Source organism: Alosa sapidissima, chromosome 8 (genome assembly GCF_018492685.1).
Source record: "Alosa sapidissima isolate fAloSap1 chromosome 8, fAloSap1.pri, whole genome shotgun sequence".
In the NCBI taxonomy this organism is placed as follows: Eukaryota; Metazoa; Chordata; class Actinopteri; order Clupeiformes; family Clupeidae; genus Alosa; species Alosa sapidissima.
The window spans coordinates 21727685-21755184 of record NC_055964.1 but is presented as its reverse complement, the minus strand read 5'-3'; the positions used below and the strand labels follow the sequence as shown (position 1 = coordinate 21755184).

At 41.8% G+C, this 27500-nt stretch overlaps 3 protein-coding genes across 5 annotated transcripts in view; 2 read left to right on the top strand and 1 right to left on the bottom strand.

Annotated features, from left to right (window-relative positions):
- The window catches only part of LOC121715968 (trichoplein, keratin filament binding), a 7563-nt gene extending 3328 nt beyond the window's left edge, over positions 1–4235 (bottom strand). Inside the window, exons 1-7 of one of the 2 annotated variants that reach the window (XM_042102059.1) lie at positions 3535–4235; positions 3057–3251; positions 2574–2784; positions 2364–2420; positions 1617–1685; positions 1180–1353; positions 241–353 (exon numbers count right to left, since the gene is read on the bottom strand). In XM_042102059.1, the coding sequence (XP_041957993.1) occupies positions 241–353; positions 1180–1353; positions 1617–1685; positions 2364–2420; positions 2574–2784; positions 3057–3247 (815 nt within the window). In that variant the 5' untranslated portion in view covers positions 3248–3251; positions 3535–4235. The other variant, XM_042102060.1, reaches the window with a different exon arrangement.
- Positions 4236–5684: 1449 nt separating this feature from the next.
- gltpa (glycolipid transfer protein a) lies at positions 5685–11176 on the top strand. The gene is made up of 5 exons (XM_042102061.1): positions 5685–6023; positions 10090–10148; positions 10251–10384; positions 10519–10669; positions 10815–11176. Exons 1-5 carry the CDS (start codon positions 5921–5923, stop codon positions 10995–10997), a joined length of 630 nt encoding a protein of 209 aa, XP_041957995.1. The 5' UTR covers positions 5685–5920; the 3' UTR covers positions 10998–11176.
- Positions 11177–17590: 6414 nt separating this feature from the next.
- trpv4 (transient receptor potential cation channel, subfamily V, member 4) overlaps positions 17591–27500 on the top strand; it is a 19389-nt gene continuing 9479 nt past the window's right edge. The window contains exons 1-6 of one of the 2 annotated variants that reach the window (XM_042102051.1): positions 17591–17793; positions 20280–20373; positions 21476–21930; positions 22772–22947; positions 24416–24568; positions 25333–25473. In XM_042102051.1, coding sequence (XP_041957985.1) covers positions 20365–20373; positions 21476–21930; positions 22772–22947; positions 24416–24568; positions 25333–25473 — 934 coding nt within the window. In that variant the 5' untranslated portion in view covers positions 17591–17793; positions 20280–20364. The remainder of the gene's footprint in view (positions 17794–20279; positions 20374–21475; positions 21931–22771; positions 22948–24415; positions 24569–25332; positions 25474–27500) is intronic. The other variant, XM_042102052.1, reaches the window with a different exon arrangement.

Sequence of the window (27500 nt, the reverse complement as noted above, 5' to 3'; positions counted from 1 at the left end):
GACAGGCCATTTTCACCTCCATGCACACTGTATCCAACGCCACTTGCAGTGCAGATAAAGATGGTGCATAATGACTTAATACATGCTTAAATGAATGACTTCATACATGCTATGCTTCAACTAGTCTTTGAATTATAAAGAAATGACTCTTACGGGAGTTACTTGCTCTACACACAAACTAAACCCCTCTGAGATTATCAGAACGCCTGAAGGACCTGATGGCCTCCACACGTCTCCTACCCCAGATTGGCTTTCTTCCTGTCCTCCTCAGCCCTCTTCCGCTCCTCCTCCAGCCTCTCCACCTCCCAGTGCTGCACCAGCAGGGCCTCCTGCTCCTCCTTCAGACGCTTGGCCTACAAAGAGATGCACAGTGGAGTACGATGAGGTACTTCTTCATCATCATGAGGTACTCCTCGTCATAGACCACATTCATTTCATAGATTTAAATGCTTGCCAAATTGCAAAAAGAGAACTGCTATTTGACAGTCATCCTGTACAACACTAAATCTCACTATATATTTTATGTTTATAAATGCTTAATATTGTACTAATTATTCATTAATTCATTAATTTGCATTCATTCATATTATATACCCATTCTATAACTCAATCTATATAGATATATAAACAACCAAATATATTATATGTATGAGAAAAGCATACACATGGCTGTGCATACAACACAGTGTACTCAGACACATAATACTCTCACTTCACCCTGGCCAAAGACTCACAATTATGTTACTTAATTACAATGTGGAGGAAATCTCTGACCAATTACAATGTGGAGGAAATCTCTGACCACCCACGTGGCCGAGAGGTGTGAAGACCTGAAGCGGTAACCGGGCCTCTCCTCTCCCCTCCCTTTCTCCTCTCATCTCTGCCCACCTCCTTTTCTCCTCTCAGCCCACCTCCTTTTCTCCTCTCTTCTCTGCTCACCTCCCTTTCTCCTCTCATCTCTGCTCACCTCCCTTTCTCCTCTCATCTCAGCCCACCTCCTTTTCTCCTCTCATCTCTGCTCACCTCCCTTTCTCCTCTCATCTCTGCTCACCTCCCTTTCTCCTCTCATCTCAGCCCACCTCCTTTTCTCCTCTCATCTCTGCTCACCTCCCTTTCTCCTCTCATCTCTGCCCACCTCCTTTTCTCCTCTCTGCCCACCTCCTTTTCTTCTCTCCTCACCTCCTCCTCTCGCAGCTTCAGCTCCTCCATCTGCTGGCGGAGATCCTCGGCTCTCCTCTTCCCCTCCTCTTTCCGCTTCTCCTCCGCCTCTTTCATCCTCTCCAGGGCCTCCCTGCGGGCGCGCCCGTACTCGTTCTCGAAGCACCTCTGCTCCTCCACGGCCTTCTCCTCCTCCTAAGCGTCAGAGACAGAACGAAACAGAAAACTCAATGTTTTGATCTCGCACTCCTTCTGCTGAATTAAGCACAAGGGTCTGGCTCTGTGAAACAAAACAACTCATGTCACTTAAGAGCATTAACGAGTTGGCTCAAAACATGGTTTAACTTCAACTCGAGTGCCTTGAGTAATCAACCCTTTTTGACTCTCAGTCAACGTGGGCTCACATGGACGAAACTCTACATCCTCAGTGGCCATGTAATACTGGCCGTTAGGGTTACCTGCTTCTTCTCCTCCTGCTGGACCTGCCAATGGCCCACAACGTGATCTTTATGCAACGTCGACTCAACCTGTAAACACACGCAGACCACAGGGATGGAGACAGGTGCAATTGAGATGGCACAGCGATGCAAAAGCTATTGGGAGAGAAAACAGCCACTGAGTTGGGAACCAAACCCAGGGCTCAAGTGAGCAAGTGCGCACGGAACAAAAACATCACACCTATTAACTTCCAGATCAAGTCCTCACGCTGGGCTCCATTAACTCCCTGATCAGGCCTGTCTATCTGACACCTCTCCTCCTCAGATGTCACTGAATGTGCCTTAAATGTTCAGAGGATTGGCTGCCTTAAACATCAAAGAACTGAAACTGTTTAGTCTAGATTACATGGTGTTTAGCAAATATGGATTTGATTTCTGTTGTCAATAACATAGGTTCATCTGTAAATTGTAATAAGAAAGCTTGATGTGTTAATGGGCTGCATTGCAAACTCTGATGAAGGCCTTATAGGCAGAAACGTCTTTGTCTATTAGATGGATTGATAGATATACTTTATTGATGAAAGGCAACTCTTTAAACCTAAATTAAACCTAAATTAAACCTTTTGGCCTTTTGAGAACATTTGGTGTGGATTACATATGACTTTCATAATAGGCTGCATTACAGACATAGTTAGTAACACACACTTTTAGGATTTCTTACTGAGTAAAACATGCTCTATCTGTTGGCCAGAGGCCATCAGCACTAACCTTTCGCAACTCAGGGTTGTTTGTCTTCCAGTGTTCCCTCAGCAACTCCTGAGCAACCTGTGGAATCCAGAGTGAAAGAACGGTCAGACATCCTAGGGTAACTTCACAGCATGACTACTTGCCCAGAGAAGACAACTCGCGGCAAACCTTGTTGTTTGCATCATCATACCCATAAAAGCTAGAACTCTACAGGACCGGTCAGCTCAGCACCTTTCTCCTGCGCTCCTCTCTGGCAGACCGGAGGCTCTCCGTCTTCTCCACCAGCTGCCTGGTCAGGGCGCTCCTGTCCGGGATCACCTGTCGGAGCTCGGCCTCCAGCATGTCCCTCTCCTCCTGCAGCATGGCTCTCAGGCGTCCCCTCCGCTCCTCCAGACTGCGTCTCTTCTCCTCTTGTACACGCTCACGTTGGAATGCACTCATGCTGTAGATAGATCAAGTCAGATGTATGAGATACAACTACAAAAATCCAAAACGTTTTTTGAAGGGTTTTTTATATGTTAAATACTATTCTTGAATGCAGTAATTATAAACATAAAATGGCACGATAAGATCTGTCATCTGAACTGCAATGAAATTAGTATAATTATTACTGGGTTTCTGTATGGGGAATTTACAGCAACGGTGACAGAAAAATGCATCCATATTAGGTAATAAAGATGTATGAATGGCTAGTGATGGGGGATGAAACTTCACCTCTGTTCGTATGATTGACGGGAGCTCCAATGTGCCTGCTTGCTGGTACGAACATGCTGGTCTTTCATGTACTTGGAGTGGTTCTCCCATTGCTGCCGCCAGCGGGCCTCTTGTTCCCGTTGCCGTGCCATCTGCCTCTCCAAAGTCCTTGCGCGACTCGGCCAATGAGCAGTAAGTGTTGGCAAAGCCATGATCCTAGTTACAGATGTAAGCCAAGTCAGCACTATCCTACTGATTTAACTCTATGCCGTTCCAGCAGTAGCCTACTTATGCCCACCTACCAACCAACCGTGGGTATTAACAACAACAACAACAACATTGCTATTAGCGTTTGACGTGTGACAACAGTAATATTAAACACAACTATTCAGCTGAACGTTAAGTTGCTATGAATCCTTCCAAGCTAATGTTTGCTAGCAAGCAACAACAAACCATCATCGTCGCTCAGAATTTTCCACAAAGGTTTCAAAACCCTCACCTCTTCACAAACAAGGCAGTTAATATTAACCTCTAATTCGAGGCATATAGCTTCTACTGCATAAAAAGCGTTCTGTTATAATGCTGAATAGACAGTTAGCTTCTGGCAGAGACAGCAAGCTTTCAAAAACTGGCTTCCTGTTTCTCTTGGTTACAGAGCCTACGGCATATCGTAAGACTCAAAAAGCGTTTGGGGAAAAAAGTCAAACGTCAAACCACATAAGTGGTTTTGCAAATGCATTTGCAAAACCACTTATGCCACCCAAAATAGCTTTAGCTGACTGTAATTCGGTTATAATCATTGTAATAACACATTCCCTAAAATGTATAGAAATGCATTCTGATCTGCAGTCTAGTGATGTGGCTTGTGGGTGGAATAAATAAATTAGGCCTAGGCTACACCACAAAATAAGTTTCAGAGGTTGTGGATTGCTTGTATTTTTTAGTGTGTATGGAAAGAGAAGGCCACTTTGTTCTCCCTGGCTTAGGAAGTTGGTCATCAGATACATTATGCATCCATTAAAAAGGTCAGTGTTGACGAGATAATGGTGTCAATTTCACTTCTAGTGGTAGCTTATCAAACTTAGTGTTTTAATCTACGGGTTAGGTAATAGGCGTAGGTTATTGACCTAAAGGACATGCCTCTCAGCCTCTGCAACATGTATTTGAATAAAAAGGCTACTTATTATGAATGAATAAACACACTCCCAAACAAACTAACGAATGAATTAATAGACAGACACACAGGCGTTTACTGGAGTTGGAATGTGCCAAAATATTTTGTATGTATATATATATGTGTGTGTGTGTGTGTGTGTGTGTGTATATATATGTGTGTGTGTGTATATATATATATATGTGTGTGTATATATATATGTGTGTGTGTAAGTATATAATGTATTTAACAACTAAAACTAACACCATCCATTTTTCCATAGCAATAAGGACAACCATTACCGCATGGCACAGCGAATGGGTGCATTTGAGGAGAAGATGGATGAGCTGCTCATGCTCTTAAGGAGCTCCCAGTCACCTCCCTCTGCTCCAGTCGATGACATATTGCTGTCGTTCTGCTCGACAGTCACTGAGCTGCAGGAGAGGAGGAACAAAATGCCCTCCCTCCAGGACTTGTACTCTGGGATAAGCGGGCAGAGACCATCACCAAAGACTCCACATATCCTGCACACACACTCTTTAACTTCCTCCCCTCTGGCAGGCGCTACAGATCCCTGCACACAAAAACAACCAGACACAAGAACAACTCTTTTCCCACTGCAGTCACTCTCCTGAACTGCAGATAAGTGGGGTCATCCCAACTTTGACCATTCACCTGCACATTACATACTTTATCATTCCAATATGTGTCTTGCACATTTGCACTATTACTTTGCACTCTACATCACACTCCATGTGTACTTATATTGGTATTATGTCTTATTTCTATAGTTGTTTTGTTTATTGTGTTGGTATCTGCCACAATGTATATTGTTGTCTCTATTGTACAGTATGTCTGTCTATTTGTTGAATGTATAGAGCACCTACCAAAGTCAAATTCCTTGTGTTAGTATACTTGGGTAACATGGAGTCTGATGTTTATATATATTTTTAGACCTTTTATATTTTTTTGTATTTTGATTATTTTATATTAAAGTTATAAATCCAATCAATTTTGCCTGTTCATTAATTCCTGCAAATGTATAATAATGCATTCCTGCTCATGCAGTTTAAAGTAGTTTAAAGTAATAATAAAATTGGTATGCAAAGGTTGCAATATAGGGAACGTTCCCTAAAGGTTGCAACGATTAGGGAACGTTAGGGGAAGGTTTCTAAAGGATAACGTTTATATAACCAACTAACGTTCCCGGAACATTTAGCAAACTTTCCATGGGAACCAAAACTTACTCAAAAACTAACCTTTGAACGTTTGGGAACCAAAAACTAACGTTCCCGAAACCAAAAACTATGGTTCCCAGAACGTTCTGGAAACCATAAATTGTTAGCTGGCCTAACTAGCCTAATCTAGCTGGAGCTGCAATAAATATATGGGAATAAACAAATCTATTAGGCTGTCTTCATTAAACATGTACATTTTAGGAGTAACATGTAGCCAGCCTGCAAACTGTTCAGTGTCAGAATCATTTATTGTTTGTGGTTACGTTAGGCCCTACAAACCTTTGTCCCGCCTCCTTGAATATGATCGGTTCTCCCTCACCCACCTGTGGAAACTGGCATGCCGTCTGCCGACCGGTGGCGTTGTAGTCAGCTGTTTGTTGCTTAGATTCTTGAGAGTTCTCTGAAACCCGCAGTTCCGGGTTTTCGCTCCATCACTGTTTTCTGGGCAGCGTTGTTTTGGAGGCTAGCTGAGCTGTCACAGTGCTCTGTCAATAATGGCTTTACTGTTAGAGCACCAGTTCAGACAGCTTCCAGCTGACAAGCAAGTGGAAACTCGGCCGTTTTTGGAATCAGTGTCATATCTTCCGCCATTCTTTGGTAAGTCCCCTGAACTAACTAGTCTACGTAGCTGTGATTTGTTTGGCTATAGTCATGAGGCAGACGACCCCCCATCCCGGGGGAGTAGCCTAGAACAATAGGCTAGCCTAAAGATCATAACGTAGAAACAATTTATTTGAGACATTTGACATTGCTAGTTTAAGTTGAGACAGTGTCTTGCAACGTCAGTGTAGTTAGCCTAAACTTGATCTTACAAACGAGTGAGGACCCACTATCACAGCAGCCCTATATGCGACATGTGCAGTCCAGATCGATCGAATTTGACTGTTTATAAATGAATAGCAGATTTTTTTTTCAGAAACATGACACCAAATGTGATGAATGAATGTGATGAAAACAGTGGTTCGCATGAATAAGGAGCAGAGCCGCACTCAACTTTATGCTATTTTTTTGTGTGCTCTTTTCTTTTGTAGTCAGGGGTAGACAGAGGTTGTTTTCATTCGATTAAAACTTCTTCAAGCCTTGTGTTACCCAACAGAAGTTGAGAGACCATTCCTCAAAACAGTGTAGTCTAAATGATAGGCTATGCTTAAAGGGGTCAATAATGGATCGAATTTCTCCCTTCCAAACAGGCAACAAACCTTTTGCATAATTTAATCACCTGGCCCCGATTTTTTGAGAAAATTGATTAGTGTGGTGTTAAGTTGCATTTGCCTATTCACAGACAACGAGGGGTGGTTAGACTCCTTTGTTGAAGCCTTCATTCGTATTAATTTACTGGACAGGAATTCATTTGGCCACTTGAAAAGGTCAAGATGGCAAGGGTGTGTTGTTTCAATTAGCAACTTACTTGATAGGTTTAATCTCTTCGCGTGAAGTCAACACAAGGATGCATCTAACAACTGAGTAGGCCTCAAAAGCTAAGGAGAAAACAGAGGTTTGGCCTTTTGTTTTGCTATCAGCTCCACTTGGAGTTAATGTAAAATACACAATCCTTTACAATATCCATGTCTTTTAGATTCACAAATACAAGGTAAGGGCGCGGGAAGGGGGGTGTTGCAGCACCCCCTGCTGGCAGGAGATAGATTTTTAAAAATATATATATTTTTAAATAATTACTAATTCGCTGTCTGACATTATTTATATTTTTGCATGTGAAATGATGAGTCAAATAGCAAAAAAGGGTTATGGATAGGTTCGAATATAGGCTACAAAAAATGATCAGTTATAGAGATCAACGTGAACGTGAGTTACTGTAAGAACCGTAGCGTGGTTTCATCTATGTGATAGCGATCAAGTGTGTAGGCCTACGGTTGATATAGGCCTACATATTCTATGCGATTTACACGTTCAAAAAAAACATGGATAAGCTGAAAGAAACTTAATAAAATATAATAAATGCATAGCTAGTGAAATCATTCACTATCAGTCGCTAAGATAGAAATTATTAGGACACATACTTGCTGTGGAGATGACACACTTTAGGCTATTCAGAAATTATTTGCGAGATCATTGCAGCCTGATTATTAGCCTATATTTAAAGCCTAACATCTCTGGTGTGGTTTTGACGATCAGAAAAGTAATTTTCCTTAGCTATACTGAAATAGACGATGTCAAGTGCGCTTCTGTGGGGTTAGGGTGGCAGTGGACTCGGGAGTGCTGTTGCGGAACATTGGAATTTGTGGCTGCCCAGGACTTTTCCAAAACTTCTCGCTATCACCCGCACACTGCACTAAAATGACGTATTAGCAGTGGGGGGGTCGTCGGACATCCATTATTTTTGTTATTCAGCACCCCTGGTCAAAAATAGGTTCCCGCGCGCCTGATACAAGGTTGGGATGTGATGTTTGTTTAGCACAAAGTCCTACACTCTCTTTTTGTCTCGCACTTTCACACACACACACGCGCGCGCGCGCACACACACACACGCACACACGGACACATTCGCATTCATTCATGAATCCCTAGGCAGAACACAAACAATAACAAGAGAACAGACAGGAAACCCAGCTTTATGTCATTTCTAAAGACACAATCTGTCATTTTTCTTTTGATTCATGGATGTGTTTGTGTGTTTGAAATGGTGCATTCAGGCCAAAACGAAGAAACATAAACAGCTAGAGAGGAAAGAGTTGTTGCCGTTAATGTTGGCTGCTGTTGAGTTATTTGTTACTAGAGACGTAACCCATAGCCTGTGATAACAATGCTTTGCTTGCTGAGAGGGGTGGCCCCCTGATGCTTGTGTTGCCTTATAGAGCACCCACCTCCAGCATCGACTCCACCTGTGGGGCCGAACTGTCTGTCTGCTCCTAGTTAATTCCCCTGAGGCCTACCTAGCTGGTGGCTTTTCCCATTTAAAGCAATTATAGAGAGTGCAGCTCTGTCAGTCTTCAGTTTGATTCAGTTGTGGTCGGGGAAATCAACTAATGAGTCTATTCTAAAATTGCATTTGCAATGAGGTGCACAGTATTTATCCACAAAAAAATCAATTTAGACCTCCTCAGAATTCAGTGGTAGCAGACATGCAGGTGTCATTGTTTTAGTTTTGTTTATACTGTTTTGAAACAAAATTATGCTCTACAATTCATTTATACAATCCAAAATAGAATAGAATATACATTTTTGTAGAGACAAATAGCGTATGATAGATAGATAGATAGATAGATAGATAGATAGATAGATAGATAGATAGATACTTTATTGATCCCCAAGGGGAAATTCAAGGGTCTCGGTAGCATACAGACATCACACACAACATGCACTTACAGCAGAAATGGTAAACATAAGTATAAGTGTAAACATATAGCTAAACTCCACTGTACAATAAAGACAGTAGAAGATAAGAAAGATAAGAAAACTAACAAAACTAAATACTAAATATATTATATAAATTAAATTTTAAAAAAAGTCCAATGTGCTTGAGGGTGATCAAGCATAAGACGCTTGTAGTGACAGGGCCGGGACTGGTAAGGTGCTAAAGGGAGTGAGTGTCATGGTGAAGTAGCAAAAAGTAGTCCAACCATAGTCCTTTAGTTATGTGTGCATTGCAAGGTGCTCAAGAAAGTGAGTGTATGGTGAAGGTGCAAAAAGTAGTCCAACATTAGTGCAACAGTGCAAGAATAAGGTCTAGAGACCAGCCTAAATAATATGGACAAATAGGAGAGTAAAGTATAATGTAGACAAGGTAATATAAAAAACTATGTCAGTGCAAGAACAGGTTGAGGTAATAGGGTTATAGCCATTCATTCATTCAGTATTGTAGCAGAAGCCTGATTGATCATGTGTGCTAATACAGCATGAAAAACAGTGTAGCAGTGTAGAACAGTAGTGAAAAAATTATTAGGCTATGGACATTAGTAAAACAGTAGTAAAACAGTAGTAAAGCAGTAGTGGGGAGTCAGTACTCAAACATGGAGAGGGTGGAGAGGCAGACAGACTAAGCAGAGAAGTCCATCTCTCCTCTTCCCTTTAGTGAGGCATTGAACAGTTCAATGGCCCTGGGGACAAATTACTTCCTCAGCCTTTCAGTTGTGCATGGCAGTGAGTGAAGTCTCCAGCTGATCAAGCTCTTTTGCTTTTTAATAGTGCTGAAATCCAATCCAATACAATAGAATTACGATCTTAGTTGTCTAGTGAGGATGGAAACAGATTGCTATCAACTCCTCTGGTATCCTTTGTGATAATAGCGTTTCCTTTGATACGCTAAACTGTTTGGTGTAATGTCAAGATCTGCTTAAAATTTCATGAGAGGTATTGTCGTTTTCAGAAATCGCCCATGCCATCTAAGCATACTAAATTATTTAAAGTTCCTCTTTTTAAAAGCTAGAAATCTCATAGGTCATTTGACGGTTCTCCAGAACTGACCGGTGAAGTTAATTAGCCAGCTATGATTTAGGAAAAATTATTGTGCTCCATGAATAAATCATGTAATAATAATTGAAAACTGGTCATAACAAATTAGTATAGTGTGTGTAATATATAATGTACAACACTGGGTTCATATTAAAATAAAACACGTCTATATTTTATCTCCCTAGAGAATTAATATCAGCAGTATTATAAAATACTCCAACAATTACTAATGTTTCTCATTTTCATCTACTAGACCTCCTTGGCTCCACAGTGTTTGCGCCAATCAAGGCTGATATTGCTGGCAACATCACAGTAAGTACAATACCTCCACCTATTGGCCAACTGTATAGACCAGTCTCATCATACATCATGTTAACAAAAGTGTTAGTTATTGTTCTTATATTACTCTTTCAGAAAATTAAAGCTGTGTACGACAGCAACCCAAGCAGATACAAAACACTACAGCACATTCTAGATGCAGAGAAGGAGATGCATGGATCTGAGTGGCCCAAAGTAGGAGCCACTCTAGCCCTCATGTGGCTCAAAAGGTTTCTTTTCACTTCACAACAAACATAGACTCCAAGGGCAAAAATGTCAGTGTGTTGTGTGTGAAGTTGTTTGCTTGAATAGTCTATCATAGTGAGTGACATCTCAAATTGATTTCTTTCACTTCACCCACCAGGGGTCTCCGGTTCATCCAAGTTCTCCTGCAGAGTTTGGTAGATGGGGAGAAAGACGAAAACTACCCTAACCTCATCCGCGTCAATGCCACCAAAGCCTATGAGATTGCCTTGAAGAAGTACCATGGTTGGTTTGTTCAAAAGCTCTTCAAGGTAATACAGAAGTCTGATTCAGTTATGATTCAGTAATGATTTCATTTCATTAAAATGATGAAAGCATAGCTAAGAGTAGAATTCAAAGTTAAAGTTAATATTTACAGCTCTGTTAAGTTTTATGGTTTATGGTTCTTGTATATAGGCAGCGCTGTATGCTGCTCCCTACAAGTCAGACTTCTTGAGGGCTCTTTCAAAAGGCCGGGAAGTCAAAGAGGACGACTGCTTGGAGAAGGTGCGCCAGTTCCTGGCCAACTTCACTGCCACAGTGGACGCCATTTATGAGATGTACTCGAAGATGAATGCTGAGCTGGATTACACGGTGTGACTGCTGCTTTCTCCACCAGTCCCCCCATCTCTCTCTTTCTCTTTCTCTGATGCACAACACCATCTGACCTTACATATCAAATCATGCTTTCAGTTTGCTCTGAAGACTGATATCTCTCAGTATAGCTGTTTTTATTCATTATTTTTAGTATTAATGATATTGGTGAGTGTGTTTGTGTGTTTATGTGTCTATGTGTGACAGTGTGTATGGGGTACGCAAAATATCCGTGTGTCTCGCAGAACTTATAGTGCCTTAAGAAAGTTTATCTTTCTTTATATTTCACACTAAACACCAACGCCGCACACAGGTTTTAGCTCTTTTAATGGTGATGAGAATGGGATAAATACACACTATGAGATTATCTGAGCAACACTTCAAAACCACATTTTATAATAATAGACTTATCGTGCTTGAAATAATTATGGCAATCATAAAGAGAGTCCTAATACAGTTTGCTTTTCCATATCACAATATAATAGAGCTGGCTTTTCTCCCATTACATGTTATAATGGCTGAGTTTAGCAACTATTTCAGGGAATGACAAATGTTCTATCACAACTCCACATCACACCAAAAATAACCTGCATTTCTGAAATCTTTTAAATGTTTGAGAAGTTTATTCACTTTATTTATTGTATCTAATATATTTTCGTTATTAAGTAAATTAATGTATGCTTCCATATTATCAGTAAACACTTTTCCAAGTATCCAAAGAAACCATCCAAAGGACATAGTTTAATATTGCACTGCACTAAATGCAAATAACTACACTCGACTTTATCAGCAAATATTTATTTCCATTTATTCTAATAAAAAGTGGATTGCTATACATTTCATGATACATTATATTATAATGATGGTGATAAACATCATTAAACATACTATTTATACTATACTATTACTATATTAATACTACTTAAAGCTTCATTTATGGTGTAGTCCATATACAACCAAAAGGAAGAAATATCAGCTTTAACTGAAGAACACAAGAATCAAAGGTAGACATTTAAGAGTAATAGTGTTATTAGTATTGGTATTTTGTATTCTGAGTCTGATTTTGCTGTTTGTTTCTCAGATTCTATCTCATATACAGTAACATATTCTGAAGTTAGTTCATTTGAAATCCATTAATTGTTCAATGCAAAACTAAGCTAGTCAACACTAAAGGGTTGTTACACAAGGGATGTGATTTTTTTTTCTATGGGGAAGCATGGTGAGCAAAATGCTTTACTAATATAATAACCTGGATATAACAGAACACAGACCAGGTTTGTTTCTCAAGACATTTAGTGCTCTAACTATTTGATTTCATTAACTGGAATACATATAATCAGAAACATCATTTCGGGAAACAAATTGTTCGGGATTTCACAATTTCGGGAAAACACAGCCATTGCCATCTGAAATAATGCAGCAGCAGATGTGTATCTCAACTGAAGTTGCTGAGGATGAATTTATATCAAGTAAAAACTACCTGTGCCTTAGTCAAGAAAAAAGCGATTTGTTTGTACAAGTAATAAGTGTACATACTGCGGTTTAGAGGCCATTTTTCAGATTTTGGCTTTGGTATTTACATTCTATTCGTTTAATTACGTTCTCTTCAGTGACCTTATCTTCACAGACAAAACCCCAGAACGTGTTGTGTGGCCTAAGTTAGTATTAGCAAGTGAAAACAAACGTTAGATATTTATTATTATCACTTATTTCCTGACAGAATGTTACTTCCCCCAGTCCTGAACTAATTCACAGAAGTACGTGATGGAAGTAAATTATTTTGGGCAGATTTCTGAGAATTTAACAAATCCTAATATAATGCTTACAGTAGAATCATTATGTTTTCAGATCTGCTTCATCACACAATGACTGCACAGTGATATTTAGATAATATCCTCATGGCACTTCAGTATGCTGGCAGTTATGTCTCTATGTAATGTAAATGTAAATCAGGTTTCTAGGCCAAGTATACTGACTTATACAAGGAATTTGGTCTCTGCATTTATCCCATCAGTGAATTAGTGAAACACACAGAACACACACAGTAGGGTGAAGCACACACTAACCTGGAGCAGTGAGCTGCCTTGCTACAGCGGCGCGCGGGGAGCAGTGAGGGGTTAGGTGCCTTACTCAAGGGCACTTCAGCCGTTCCTACTGGTCGGGGATCGAACCGGCAACCCTTCGGTTACAAGTCCGAAGCCCTAACCAGTAGGCCACGGCTGCCATATCATTGTGTGTGCGTGCATGCGTGTGTTCAGGTTCAAGTAGTTTATTGTCATGTACTCATAAAAGGAATTCTAAGTAATGAAATTATTTTGCTCAAGATCCAGCTCAACTTTCAGGAATAAATTAAAAGTAGTAATTATATGGGGTGATGGGGGGTGGGGGGGGGGGTGGGTAATAGTAATAGGGTGTGTGGGAGGGGGATGATGAAATGGTGTGTGTGTGGGGGGGGGGGGTGTTGATGAAATGATGTGTGTGTGGGGAGTAATGGGGTGTGTGGGGGAGGGGTTGTACCTGTGTGTGTGTGGGGAGGGGGTATGTTGTGTGTTTGGGTGGGGATGATGATGAAATGGGGTGTGTGTGTGTGTGTGTGTGTGTGTGTGTGTGTGTGTGTGTTTGCATGCATGCGTGCATGTATGTGTGTATTCCTAGATGCTTTGTTTGATTATACTTAATGCAGCTGCCTTACAATAAGGATTGGTCTTTGGTATGATATAAGTTGTACTTGTTTTTCTTTTCACTGACTAAATGTTTACACATTCATTAGTATGAAACCTTGACATTTCTGTTTGAAGTTTGAAGTTGTCCATGTAAATAGTATTTTGAAGTGAATTTCAATACAGATTTGAAGAATGTTCCGTTTTAATTTGAAATTGTGATGTTTTGAAAATAAATTACTATTTTGTCGATACATGTGTGTTAATTTCATGCTGTATCATCCTTTCATCCTGTATATGTGTGTGGGGTTGGGGCTGGGGGATGACCACCTCCTTGATGTCCCTGTCAAGGCTGCCAGAGTCGTGGATACCTCAACAGGCACAGGCAAGGAGGCGTCAGGCGGGGGCAGGGCGTGAGGTGATGGTGGCTTAGGTCGTTGGGTGTCACCGGGATGCAGAGCTGGAGAGGCTGGGAGGTGGGGGTAGGGCAGGCACGCAAACAAGAGCAGTGTCTGAGTCAGCCGGAGGTGGTGGACAGACCACCGCCATTAAGCTGGAGCAGGGCAGTCAAACCTGTTGTAGAAGTGGTTCGCCCTGTCCAGCAGGCTTGTGCAAAATTCCGAATTTTAGAATGGATCTCCATTCAATTCACGAATTGGAATTTGAATTGAATTGGCTCAGCCCCACAGGAAGTTGAATTGGAATTGGAATTGGAATGACAGGAAGTGGAATTAAATTCATGGCAATTCAATGCAATTCCACAGTCAAACAACAGGAAGAATGTGTTGAATCTCACATGCATTCAGTTTTGGGAAAGTTACTTTGGATTGTAAAATTGAATAGCTATTCTTACTTAAAATGTTTAGTTAGTGTAACTCAGTTTTTGTCTTTTGTTGATTATGTTTGCTTTTTGAGATAACTTGGCTAAAAGGAGTAATTTAAGTGAACATGATCATTTAAATCGAGTAAACTATACTTGAATTGCTTAAGTTTTGCTACACTGTGAAGTTAGTTAGTTAGTTAACCTTACTTAACCTGTTAGTTAACTGTAGTTTAAAAAAAACAAACATGCAAACCGATTGCCTTGAAATTACAGACTAATCTGGGATAGGAATTCCAAGTTGTGCAAACAAATGCTTACTTTGTGTTGTACACTTACACTAAGGAGAATTCCTATTTAACCTAACTTGGTCATTACAAGTAAAGTATATTGTGTAAACACAAGGTGTGCTAACTGATGTTACATTCTGCACTTCCAGAATGCCACTGCCCTGGCCCACATATTTGTAAAGATATCACATATTAATCCTTACTGAAATTCAATCTTAAATTACAAGTGACAGTGACAAATATATACTGTTGGTGTGTAATTTATGTGGATGACTATCCAAAACACTCTAATCTGTGGGTAGAACTTCAGCAACATGTTACATTGGTATTTTGTTTTACTACACTCTGAAAGTACTGCACAATGAAGGGGAGACCTCACTATGTACCACCAATATGTGGCACACACCTGGGTTTGTCCAGCGGTTCAGGGAACCCCCTAATCTTTGATGTCCACAGTGAGTCAGGACTTTATTTTACCACTTCATTCAAAGGCCTGATTTTGGCATTTCAGTGTATCCATGATGTTGTGATGGCATTGGGGTTGATATTAATATCCTGACCAGAGAGGAGAGTGCATGTAATGGACAGCCACTAACACCACCATGTCAAATAGCAACATACGTTTGCAAGGAGAGCACCCATAAAAATCCTAATCAAGCTCACATTTAGCCTTAGTAACTTAGCAGAGACAGGGTACCTGTATGTATGGTTTCCAGCTATAGATCTGTGTCTGTCTATAACTGTCAGCACTAGTTCTACTCACAGGTTTGGTCTGTTTTGGATAGTCATTGATGGGGTGATGTATCAATATAAATCACATATCAATTACACAACAACACTATATATAGCCTTTAGTGTCACTGTCACTTTGTTATTGTAACTTAAGATTGAATTTCAGGAAAGATTAATATGTGATCCCTTAAACAATATGTAGGCCGGGTCTGTGGTATTCTGGAAATGCATTTTTGTCATATCAGTTAGCTGAACTGTGACATTAGGTAGCACAACTTCAATACACCTTTTGTGTTAAATAAACATACAGTATACTTTACTTGTAATTGTAATGACCAAGTTAGTTGAAATAGTAATTCTGTGTACTGTACTGCAAGTGCACTACACTAAGTGAGCATTTGTTTGCACAACTTGACATTACAGACAAATCTGGAATGGGAATTGCATAGACAATTAAGTATAAGTATAAGTATATATACTCTTTTGATCCCATGAGGGAAATTTGGTCTCTGCATTTATCCCAATCCGTGAATTAGTGAAACACACAGTGAGGTGAAGCACACACTAATCCCGGCGCAGTGAGCTGCCTGCATCAACAGTGGCGCTCGGGGAGCAGTGAGGAGTTAGGTGCTTTGCTCAAGGGCACTTCAGCCGTGCCTACTGGTCGGGGTTCAAACCGGCAACCCTCCGGTTACAGGTCCGAAGTGCTAACCAGTAGGCCACGGCTGCCCTAAAATTATTTTGCATGCTTTTGTTAACAGGTTAACTAAGATTATAAACTAATTTTACAGTGTAGCACAAACATCAGCAATTCAAGTATAGTTTACTTGACTGTTTACTTTTCTACCCCAAAATGAAGTAACACTCATTTTACGCAAGTGATCTCAACAAAAGACAAAACCTGAATTCTACTTACTATAACATTTTAAGTATGTAAAACTATTATGTTTTACAGTGTGGAAATATAATTTGTTACTGTTTTAAGTTACAAGTTGTGTGTTTAATGCTATCATATCTGACATATACTGTGAGGGTTCATTGTAAAACACTACCCTTAAATTATATGAATTTCTTCAAATTTCATTGAATTTCAATTCTACTTCCTTTCATTCAAATTCGAATTGTAATTCTACATCCTGTTTTTGACCTTAATTCAAATTCAATTCAAATTCAAGAATTGAATTGGAATTTAGGAGTCATTCTTAATTAAATTCTGAATTGTGCACAAGCCTGCTGTCCAGGTCCCCCTCCACAGAGCTGCTGCTCTTCTTCAGGATGTGCTCTAAATGAGTGGAATGCATAACCTTCAGATAACCATAAGGAAATGTTCCCTGAAAGTTATTGGGGTGGGTTAACTATTCAATTTGTTATGAAAAAGAGGACACACCATGCAGACAGTACGTCGGTACATCTGAAGGAGTGTAATGTTGGGTGCATATAGTATTCTCTACACATGGTGGGATAAAGTAACTGCCTAACATTTTTAAGCCTAACATTTTTGATGTATGCAGGGGTCCTCCCACACTGTTGGAGGTCCCATGAGCAGGCGAGGACACTCTACAAGCTAAGTTTGATTAATTTTGCCGTCATTTGACTTATTGGTTGAAGTGTATTCAGGGTTTTATACTTTTTAGTAGCCCTTTTAACATGTGAAAGCTTGTGTGTCCTCCTACAGCAGATATATACATACAGTCTGTCAGCTACATCTCAGTGATATTTGAAGAGTTGATTTGTTGGAGGTCTGTACCCAAGAGCAGCACATAGATTTAAAATGAAAAGAGAGGGAGGATTACAAGAGTAATGTTTAATAGGTGGCTATAATTCCTCCCACACTGGTAATTATTCTCTCTCTCTCTCTCTCTCTGTCTGTCTGTCTTTGTCTCTGTTGTATATGATTTACATACCTCATGTGCCCTCTAGGCAAGAAGATTCTAAATCAGAAAGGTGTGCTGGCGGAATTCACTTTTTTCAAACTTAAGAGGCTATTTGCTCGCCCTATTTCTTTTTCCCCGGGTTGTGGCGGTCCGTTAGCAAACCTACACACTGACGGTCACTGTGGAGCACACCTACCTTGGCTGCCACATAAACTCTGTCGTTGACTGGTCCACACCCTGCCCTTGCTGCATAAAGCTTGTTTTGTGAGTTGTTGAGGGCGGGCGTAGACACGGCTGCAAGTACTGGACGTGCGTGCCCAGACTGGGAAAGGGGTAGCCTACATTCGATGCCTGGACGGAGAGGATGGAAACAGTTACTGCGCCTTCTGCTATCGACTAATGAAAAAAACCCATCAAGAACTGAACGTAAGTGGGATTAATCTGTAGGCTATTGGATTTTAATTCTTGTGTGCTCCTCGCATCAGTGGAATACAGGTCGACAGGAGGAAAGGTCATACGAATCTAGCTAAAGTAGGCTTGACTAAACTTTCTGAAGTGTATGACTGAAACTGACCTGGCGGATGCGATTTTCATTAGGATTTTTCTTTTTCATATCTTGTTACTTGAATCTTTCATAATCTATAACGACATTGTAATTGTATAAAATATCACTTAAAAGTCACTGTCTGCATGAATGTAGCCTACATGACAACTTTTGCAGAGTTTCACAAACTTCTATTGACCACTGACAGATGTCAGTGTATTGATCCAATCTGTCTGGAGTATTAATTTTGTCCACCGTTATGATGATGACAGTCTACATGAGGAAGGTGGGTGCTTAATAATTGGTCCTTGGCATGTTGAAGAATCTGAATGTCACCTCCCAGTTTTGCCATGGAAATCATTATGTAACCTAATCCCTTGTAGATCTGCCAAAGAGGGACAAACTGCCAATTCTGCCAAAGAGGGACAAACTTTTTTACATTTTTTTAAATAAATTTGCCACATGCATAAGAACAAAAGCTTTTTTTCCTTTCCTTGTTTAATTACCGGTAGTGTAGATTTGTGAAGTTTCAGCAGCAGCATCCAAAATTGTAATGATATCACCTTTGTTGTCGCTGTTCTCATTAGGACACAATACTGATATTGCAAAAATATGTAGTTTTGAAGCACAAACCTACATTAGCATTTACACTGAAGTAGGCTACTGCATACAGATTCAGAAAGCTCTCACACACACTGAAGAATTCTTGGTTGAATCAAGAATTGTGAAATGTATTCTTTCAGCTGTAGTTGTGGTGTAGCCTAGTTGTCACTGCAGTGTAAATGAAGGGTTCAGATGCAAAAGCCTCTAAATGCCACCTATGTCAAAAATGAGATAAAGATGGTGAGGGGATGCTCTCCACACATAGTATACGCTAATCAAATAATTTAACTTCTAAACCCACTAAATACCACTCTCTTCCTGGTCTGAAATATCGATTTATAGGTAAAAACCTATAGGAGCCTGAATTTAAATGCTCATTTAAAAGAAAAGTGGTCAGATGGATTTAGAGGGTCTTGCATCTGAACTCTTCAAATGTTTCTGGTAAACCATCATTTTCCCACAGCTGCTTGCATCATCTCTCCCTTAACCAAATCTCCCTCCACTCTTGGGCCTGCATTGTGTCACATCTACTCAGCTCATGGGAGGAAAACACTTTGTCTGTCCTGGGAGACAGGCTTAACGTGTGGCCTTCCCAGCATTCATGTGACTGAGATAACTCTTACTTATCGCTGCAGCCCGTTGGCTTTTGTTGCCCCTCATCCCCACACTGGTCAGGGTGGTCACTCACACCGTCATGTCCACCCCCTCTAAACATTTCCTGTTATGACTCACCATCACATCTCTTGTTGAAGAGTCTACATTAAACAAAGAAAACTGCTTTCCTTGTCTTTCATGGTGTTCATTTCTCCATTGTGTAGTTTAGAGAGCAGATTACGTGATGCAGTATATTTTTCTTGGCTGGGTGGTTGGTGTCTTGTTTGCACTGTCTTAGGGTCAGGACCAGTGTCTCTAGAGATTACTTGTACATGATTGGATCCACAGACCCTCAACACAAACACTGAAATGGCCCCAAAGACCTGTCAGCTAAAGATAATGAAACTAGATTACTTCAACTCAGGGGGGGAAGTCTGCCAAATTAATAAAAGTAATGTCAAGTAAAGAGCGGAAAAGTTGTTTCCGTTATTTGACCATCTATCACTTACAGTACTACTGTTGCTATTCTGTAAGTTAAAGTCATGTGTTTATAATCAGAAAATATGAATTAGCTTTTGCACAAGGACAGGTCATGTGTATATACATTGTTTACACTAGAAATTTAGAAAAGGTAAACCTGACTAGCCCCTCAGACAGGCAGTGTCACATTCCTTTCTAAAGATCTGTTCGTTGATGAGCTGTTTCGTGTTACACAAACTTGGGGTTTTCGTGGAAGTGGCAAGTTTGTTCATGTCTTCATGAGGCCTCGGCAATATGCTATGCTTGACACATACCTTGTCCTAAAATGTGTGTGTGTGTGTGTTTCAGTTAACAGCCCATTCTATTGTGTTTGGCCAGTCAGTCATTGCTTGTTCCTGTCTTTTATAACCTACTCTCAGATAGGTCCCATCCACATCTTCCTGCCTACCCAAAATGTCCTGTTCCGCTTACTGTTTTGAATAGCAGATGTACACCTCTATAGCACATTTTCATACGCAAGATAGATAATTCTCGCTCAATGTGATCAAAATCTTTTCACCTGTTTAAAGAAGAAAAGATTCTCTCTCTAAAATCTCCTGGCTAAAATGTTGTTGCTCACCCATTTTCTGAAAAAAGGGAAACAAATCCACAAACACTGCTCTTAATCAGCATTGTCTTTGATCCTGGACAGGCCCGCTGCATGTCCCTGTGCCACACCCTACTCCTCCTCACGCACTTCCTGCTCAGACATCATACACTGCAGCCTGGAGAGAGGGATGAATGAGGTAAGTGAAGTGAAAGGAAGGAACTAGGAGAGGAGTGCGTGAGTCTCCCAGACCTGGAACGTGTGCAAACACATTACACAATATGCAGGTTCAGAGGGTGTCTGTCTGTGTTGGCCTGTTTTAAGGAGTTTATGTCTTCCTGTATTCAATTTCCTTACGACCTCTGAGTCACTGTGTCTCTCTTTTGTGAATCACAGTAATCAAGTGCCAAAAAGCTGATTCAAACAGTTATAGAGGGAACTTAAGTATAAGTAAATAATCCTCAGATCTTGTCTGACAGTGTTAAGTTGAGAGCTGTCTGAAAATCTGTGCCTCTTTGTAAAGTGGCCCTCTGTCAAGTTCACATGTAAAAAAGGGGCCAATAAAATCCAAGCTCTTTGACGGAAAATCCCAATAACTTTGTCCAGCTCTCTAACGTCTTTTTTCTTCTTTCATTCACTAACTTACTCACTTTCACTGCCCACACAGACATAAAGTCACTGGCTTGAGCAATGCGGCGGTTAGTATTCACAGATGACTGGTTCAGGCTGCCAAGAGCTAGCAAATGGCTGACTGGCAGCCTTTCTGTGCCATCCATACCCACAGGCATGAATGAGCCCGCGTTTAATCCCAGATGGTGTAGGAATCCACCAGGTCTATCCAGGTCATCTATACCTGTTCTTAAAGCAACACAGTGATGAAAGACAACACACTGATGAAAAGGGGAATACAACGGGATACTTTAGGATGGTTTTGATATAAATCATTAAAGAGTATGACAATTAAATAGATACGGCTTTAGTCTAGACTAGACTCTGGAAAGAGCACCATCACTTATTTTGCCATAATATCCCCCTCTAAACTCTAACTCTACTTTAACTCTAACCAATGGTTCTTACAAGCTGTGTTTGCAGTGAAGTGCTTTGTAGGTCAGCTACTACCTCCAATCCTCAGAAGTATGTTGCCGTTGTGAAAGAGAAGATAGTAGATAGATAGATAGATACTTTATTGATCCCCAGGGGAAATTCAAGTATAATACTATAATAGTATAATACTTGTGGCCATTGAGGCAGCTTAAGCTGGCTAACATGGGTCCACTCCTCTCTGCTCTGGCCCCCTTTAGGGTCGATCAGTCGCAGCCACCCTTCTAAGGCGCTACCACGTCGCCATGACAGAGGGGGAGAGCCCTCCCCCCTCCAATGCTGCCCCGACCAGTCAGGCGTCGTCGGGAGATAGCCCAGACGCCCAGCGGGACGTGAATGCCCACTTCCCCCTGTCGGCTCTGGACGATCTGTTTGAGAGCGAGGAGAGGAGCTTGCCGCCCTCCCAGGATTCACCGTCCACCAGGCCTGTGGCCGGCCAGCAGACAGCAGGGGACGGCAAGCAGAACCTGCGATACAAGTTCCAGGGCGCCTTCAAGAAGGGCATCTCCAACCCCATGGACCTCCTGGAGTCCACCATCTACGAGTCCTCCGTGCCGCCGGGGTCCAAGAAGGCGCCCATGGACTCGCTCTTCGACTACGGGACGTGCCGGGAGACAAACAACCAGAAACGCAGAAGGAAAAAACTTCCACGGGGGTAAGAGGAGAGGTGTTCTCAGCGAGGGGTTCTCTCCAGAGACATACATTGTAATCAGTAAAGAAAACTTCTAGATGTTTCTTTAGATGTTCTAGATCTCCTAAACCTCACAGCTTCCTCTCTTGCTTTTGTTTGTTTTCTCTCTTTCACTTCTTCTTAGTTCATCATAATCTCTGTTGATGATATGGCTTGTGTAGGGATAGTGAATCTTCACTAGTGGTAACTTCATTGCCTACCCCACAGCACGTACCATAGGCTGTAGTATAGAAAGCTGTTCAGTAGGAGCCTGAGATGAAATACAGAGGCCCTGTTGTTGTGCTCCCTGGTCTGCCGATGAGGTAATATTTAGATTATGGGCTGTTCCTGGCTACTCCGTGTCTGCGGCACACAGTGGGGTGTATTATGGGCCATTAGGGAGAGTCTTCCATTAGGTGTGAACCATGCCTTTTTTTGGCTGGCACCTCATCTGTACGTCTGTCCAGCTATTTCTGAAAATGAGCCCACTTTCCTGCCAGAGCCAATAAGAAATGGTGAGATATTGATTCTGAGGAAGTTAAGCCAGTTGAATTATGGCTTGTTATCAAATTAAGTAAGCTTGTGATTTGCTTCAAGCAGCTGTACATTCTCCACAGCTCTGAGATGTCCCCTGGTAAATGTCAACTCTGTTTAGTTATATTTGTATATATATATAAACACACCTCCTTTAAGTCCACAGAATCACACATAAAGTTTGTCATATTTTCAGGGAAAAAATCATGATCATGAAACATGGTATGCACTCTGTCACAGATGAATGTATGTATGAATTTTGTCACAGTACTCAGTATATTTGTTTTTACAGGAAGGCTGAGGAAATATGCGATGATGACCCCACAACCGATCCCCCGAAGGTGGTTAAGATCTTCAACCGGTCACTTCTGTTCGATGCGGTGTCGCGGGCCGAACCTGAGGCTCTCGACGGCCTCCTTGAGTACCTGCAGAGCCGTGACAAGAGGCTAACCGACGAAGAGTTCAGAGGTAAGGCCTGTGTGGGAAGGAAAGGTGAGGACCGCAATGGCAAATATCCCCCCTGGTTTACACATGCAGGCCAGGCAGGATTCACAAGTCACTGTGGGTAGCAAAGGTCAGCGCGCGAATGGGGGTGTTTGTTTGGATAATGAGGATTCTGTGTGCGAATGTGTTTGAAAGAGGTTTGGTCTCCAGTGGTTAGGTGTGGAGGAAAAAAAGGGACAGAGGAAGAGTGCAAGAGAAATAAAAAATAGAGAGTGAGATGATCTCACTCCAGAGAGAAAGTATCTATACAAATAGATCTCATATGCTGAAGTGGTGAGTCTGTCACCAATGTAAAAGCGCAGCAAAGTTGAGTGCCAAAAGCACAGCGCTGTGTCTGATGGGAACGAAGCCTCTCCACCCTGTGTTGATTCAGCAGCTCACTTGATAAATCACACTGTAACACATTGTGTCTGGGGTTATGCAATTACTTCATACTTTATCACTTTTTGGCAGGAAGTCGTTACCAAAATAGCTGGAACCTCCCTCAAGCTTTCACCACTAGATGAATTATATCGCATGGTCTTAATTGTGAACGGATGCTCCTGAAAACAAGCAAAGTCTCAGTTTTTCCACATTCTCTGAAAGTGATAAAATTTTCGTGTGCAGTTTAAACTGTATAGCGACAGATATAGACGATTCAGTAGACAAAGTGTATCATCTTGCCACAGGATGTCGTTAATTTTGTACAAGTTAATACATATTTCAGTATTAGCTGTTTAAAATAGCATGTTATTCTCTCACACCTCCAACAGAAATACTACTAGCCAAAATACGCCCTGTGGTTTTATTAACAAATGGGTTTATTTTACAACCTCAATTGTAACCTTACATAGTTGAGTCCTGGCCAGCCAAATGTTGTTTTTGGCCCCCAGAAGTAATGAAGAGGAAGCTGGAGTTATGTCAGAGCTTTGTCCTAGCAAAGGCGGGCCTGTTTCCTCTCATCCATGACTGGGCAACCCGGAGCATCTAGCACAGCCCAGCCAGAAATCACAGCAAACTGTCCCAAATGGAAAGAGGAGGTTGACAGGCATTTTGAAGATCCTCTCTCAGCCTGAATGTAAATAGAGAGAAGTGACAGAAACAAAGACAGAGAGAGAGAGAGCGAGAGAGAGAGAAAGAGAGAGAGAGAGAAGAGCACACCCACAGATTGTGTTTGCTCTCTCAGGCTGTGTGTGACTATATTTATCCCTCTTCTCCAGCCCCCCAAACAGTGACTTTGACCTTTTGTTAAAATGGGTGGTCTTCTAAATCTTACATCTCCCATACAGCTGAAAACCCACTGCCTTAAATGAATATTGAATATACCATACCCTGCCTTTGCTTTGTCGATCTCTTACTCTTAACTGAAACATTGAACCATTGACTGTTCACAAAATGTCGGATGTCTGTTTAAATGAGAAGCTCAACCTCTCTTGTTTCCTTTTTGTTCCAGAACCTTCTACGGGAAAGACATGCCTTCCCAAAGCCTTGTTGAATCTATACAGTGGCCAAAATGACACCATTCCTCTGCTGGTGGATATAGCGGAGCAGACAGGGAATCTGCGCGAGTTCATTAACACGCCGTTCAGAGATGTTTACTACCGAGGTGAGGCCTCTCGGCTCCTGTAGGGCCCCACTGGTCGTGACAACACAGCACACATGACACGGGGACACAGTAGCCTGGGGCGCAGTAGCTGTTTCACAACATTTGGCCTACACAATAGAGACGACCAATTAAAGTAGTCAATGGAACGAGACGTGTTCCAATGGTTGGTCTTGTGCCCTTGTTCTGAAGAGCAATGTCATTTCCACCCTGGGACAGTGTTGTATGTTTGTGTATGTATACATCTTCCACACAGACATGTGTTTACAATGGGACATTCACAGTATATACAGTATGAGTGGGCTACCATACAGCTATGTCTGTAGTAAGGTTTGGTTTGGGTATTGTCTAAGGGTAGTATTGGAAAGATCCTCACACACACACAGTTTGACGATGTGTGGACATGTTGGTGTACAAAACTCCTGAGGATGTCCAGCTGGCATGACAAACTGTGTAAAAGTCAAAAGTAAACAAGTGCAAGCGCCTTTTGTAAACACGTCTTAGATAAAGATGTTACCAGGAGCAGGCTGTGATGGGAGCTGTACTTATTAGGCCACACACAGCATCAGTTCATGTCCATCCACTTAAGTTGAATTAGCTAGTGGTGTTAGAGTTTAATCTTTTTTATATGGATCCACGTTACCTGTGTATTTAAACTGAGGTAAGCCTTTTCTGTTTTCTTATTTTGATGACTTGAGTCCTGAAAAGGGTGGTGGGAAACCAAAAAATATTGCTGTGTTCTGAAATCAGCTTTGCTGTCGTCCCAGGCCAGACAGCGTTGCATATAGCCATCGAGAGGCGCTGTAAGAAGTACGTGGAGCTGCTGGTGGAGAAGGGTGCCGATCTGCATGCTCAGGCCCGGGGCCGCTTCTTCCAGCCCAAAAACGAGGGGGGATACTTCTACTTTGGTGAGTCTCCGCCTTGCTTCAGCCACATCTAATGCAAGCCTTTATAGGTTTACAGTCATTCATGCTGTGGATTGGATACCCCTTTTTTATGATGGCAACTGCTACTGTGCTATTATTATGTCATGATTATGTCATTGCGGTTGCTGTGTCATGGCAACACTGTTTGATGGTAATTAACTCTATACCAGTGGTGAAAAAATCTCTCAGCTATGTTTGCTGTTGAAGCTATGGTTTTATTGAGTTAATTCTTGACTCCTGGTAATGTTTGACATTCAGGCTAAACCAGAGCTTCAGCTTTATGTATTTTTATCCCTTCATTTTCATCTAATTATATGCTGTAAGGTAATCGCTGATCTTCTGTAAACTATCGATATTGCCGTGAATCATCTCAGATGTACTTCACTATGCCTCCAGTGTTAATGGTCTCAGTAGGAATAGGAACTGCTGGTTGTGTTGAACTGCAGTGGAAAGTAAAGTGAAATGTTCCTCATGGAAAGGTGCCCCTGTTGCCATGGTAAAGTCAGGTGACTCTCCCTTCACCCCTGAGCCAGCCCTTGTTGGCAGTGAATGTGAATGACCACAGACAGTTGAAGTATTCATGAAAGGGTGCAGCCCAGCACAGTTAATGCAGGAGGTGTCTGTGGCTGCAGGGCAGGGCAGGATAAGGAAAATAACATCAAAAATAAGGACATGAAGTCACAAATAAAACAGGTTGAGGTGGACGCGGTGAGGAGAAAGGACGCCTCTGTCTCTATAGTGGGCTTGCTAAATAGACGACCAACAGCTTCTGATTCCATCTTAGTGAACCTCACGTTTGTTGACCTGCCTGAGGTCTTCAGCCTGGCAGACGTTTGAGGAGAACTTCCTGGTGAAATGCCTTGACCCCTCACTGCCCTCTACTGGCAGTAAGAAGGAATTAGACAAAGAATAACTTGGCCGACTGCATGACTGTATTTGTGAATGGTGTACATTGGATGGATTGTTTATGTATCCTGTCTATGTACTGAATTTCATCTTATTCACTCAACTATTCAGGCCCTTGCATCAGAATAAAGGTGAATACTGTAGTAACCATTGCAAGTGGTGGTGCAGAGCAAGGGAGGATGGAGGAGACGGAGAATGGCTTTAAAAATGATCTAGTTTCATCTGTGCTGGCAAACTCCCACAGTCAGGCTAATGCAGCACCCTCCTCACTCCCCTCCTCACTATGTATGGTAACCCAGACGGCCTCTGACTCTCAAGCAGGCCTGACACTGACACCCGAGCCTCCCTCAGATTGTAGAGTAAATTTGCTTTAGCTGCAGGGCAATGACACTGAGGACTGGGCCTGAGCCTGGCCTGCCTCGGACCACAGATGTTAGCGTTAGCACCACGGGTGTCAGTGTCAGGGCTGTGAGACTCAATGGCGAATCGGCGTCTGCGCCTTAAGTTTATTGTTTTGCCTGGTGCGTGAACTCCAAAAGTAGAGTATTACAGTAGAAAAAACCGAGGTTTTAACAGTGAGTCTAAGGACAAAAACTAGAAAACAAACGTTTCGGGCTTAGCCCATTATCAATGTCTCCATTATCTCGTAATCATTGATAATGGGCTAAGCCCGAAACGTATGTTTCCTAGTTTTTGTCCTTAGACTCACTGTTAAAACCTCAGCTCTCAATACAAATTGTATTAGTATCAAGCCCTTAAGTGCGCCTCCGTTTTTTCTACTGTAAGGGCTGTGAGACTGACATCTGGGCCCTATCCGGGCCTGACAGGTTCAGCTCCATGGGTGTCTGCAAGCCTGTAAGACCAGGTGCGCCGCCTCCCACCGTTAAACGGCAAGACTCCCCCTGAGTCCTGACAGTGACGTGAGCGAGCAGCAGAATCTGGCAGCAGCGGAGCTGGTTAATATGCTTTAGCAATCACGCTAATGCCTCAGAGCGCTCATGCAAATCAACAGAAAGAGAGAGAGAGAGAGAGAGAGAGAGAGAGAGGCGTGCTCAACAGGGGTGCTCACACGCGGGCAATCTGTCGCCCTTGGCAACTACTTA

Coding starts and splice junctions, on each gene's coding strand:
- gltpa (XM_042102061.1), top strand. CDS start 5,921: ATGGCTTTACTGTTAGAGCACCAGTTCAGACAGCTTCCAGCTGACAAG. Junction 10,385..10,518: donor GCCCTCATGTGGCTCAAAAG/GTTTCTTTTCAC, acceptor TTCACCCACCAG/GGGTCTCCGGTTCATCCAAG. Junction 10,670..10,814: donor TTGTTCAAAAGCTCTTCAAG/GTAATACAGAAG, acceptor TCTTGTATATAG/GCAGCGCTGTATGCTGCTCC.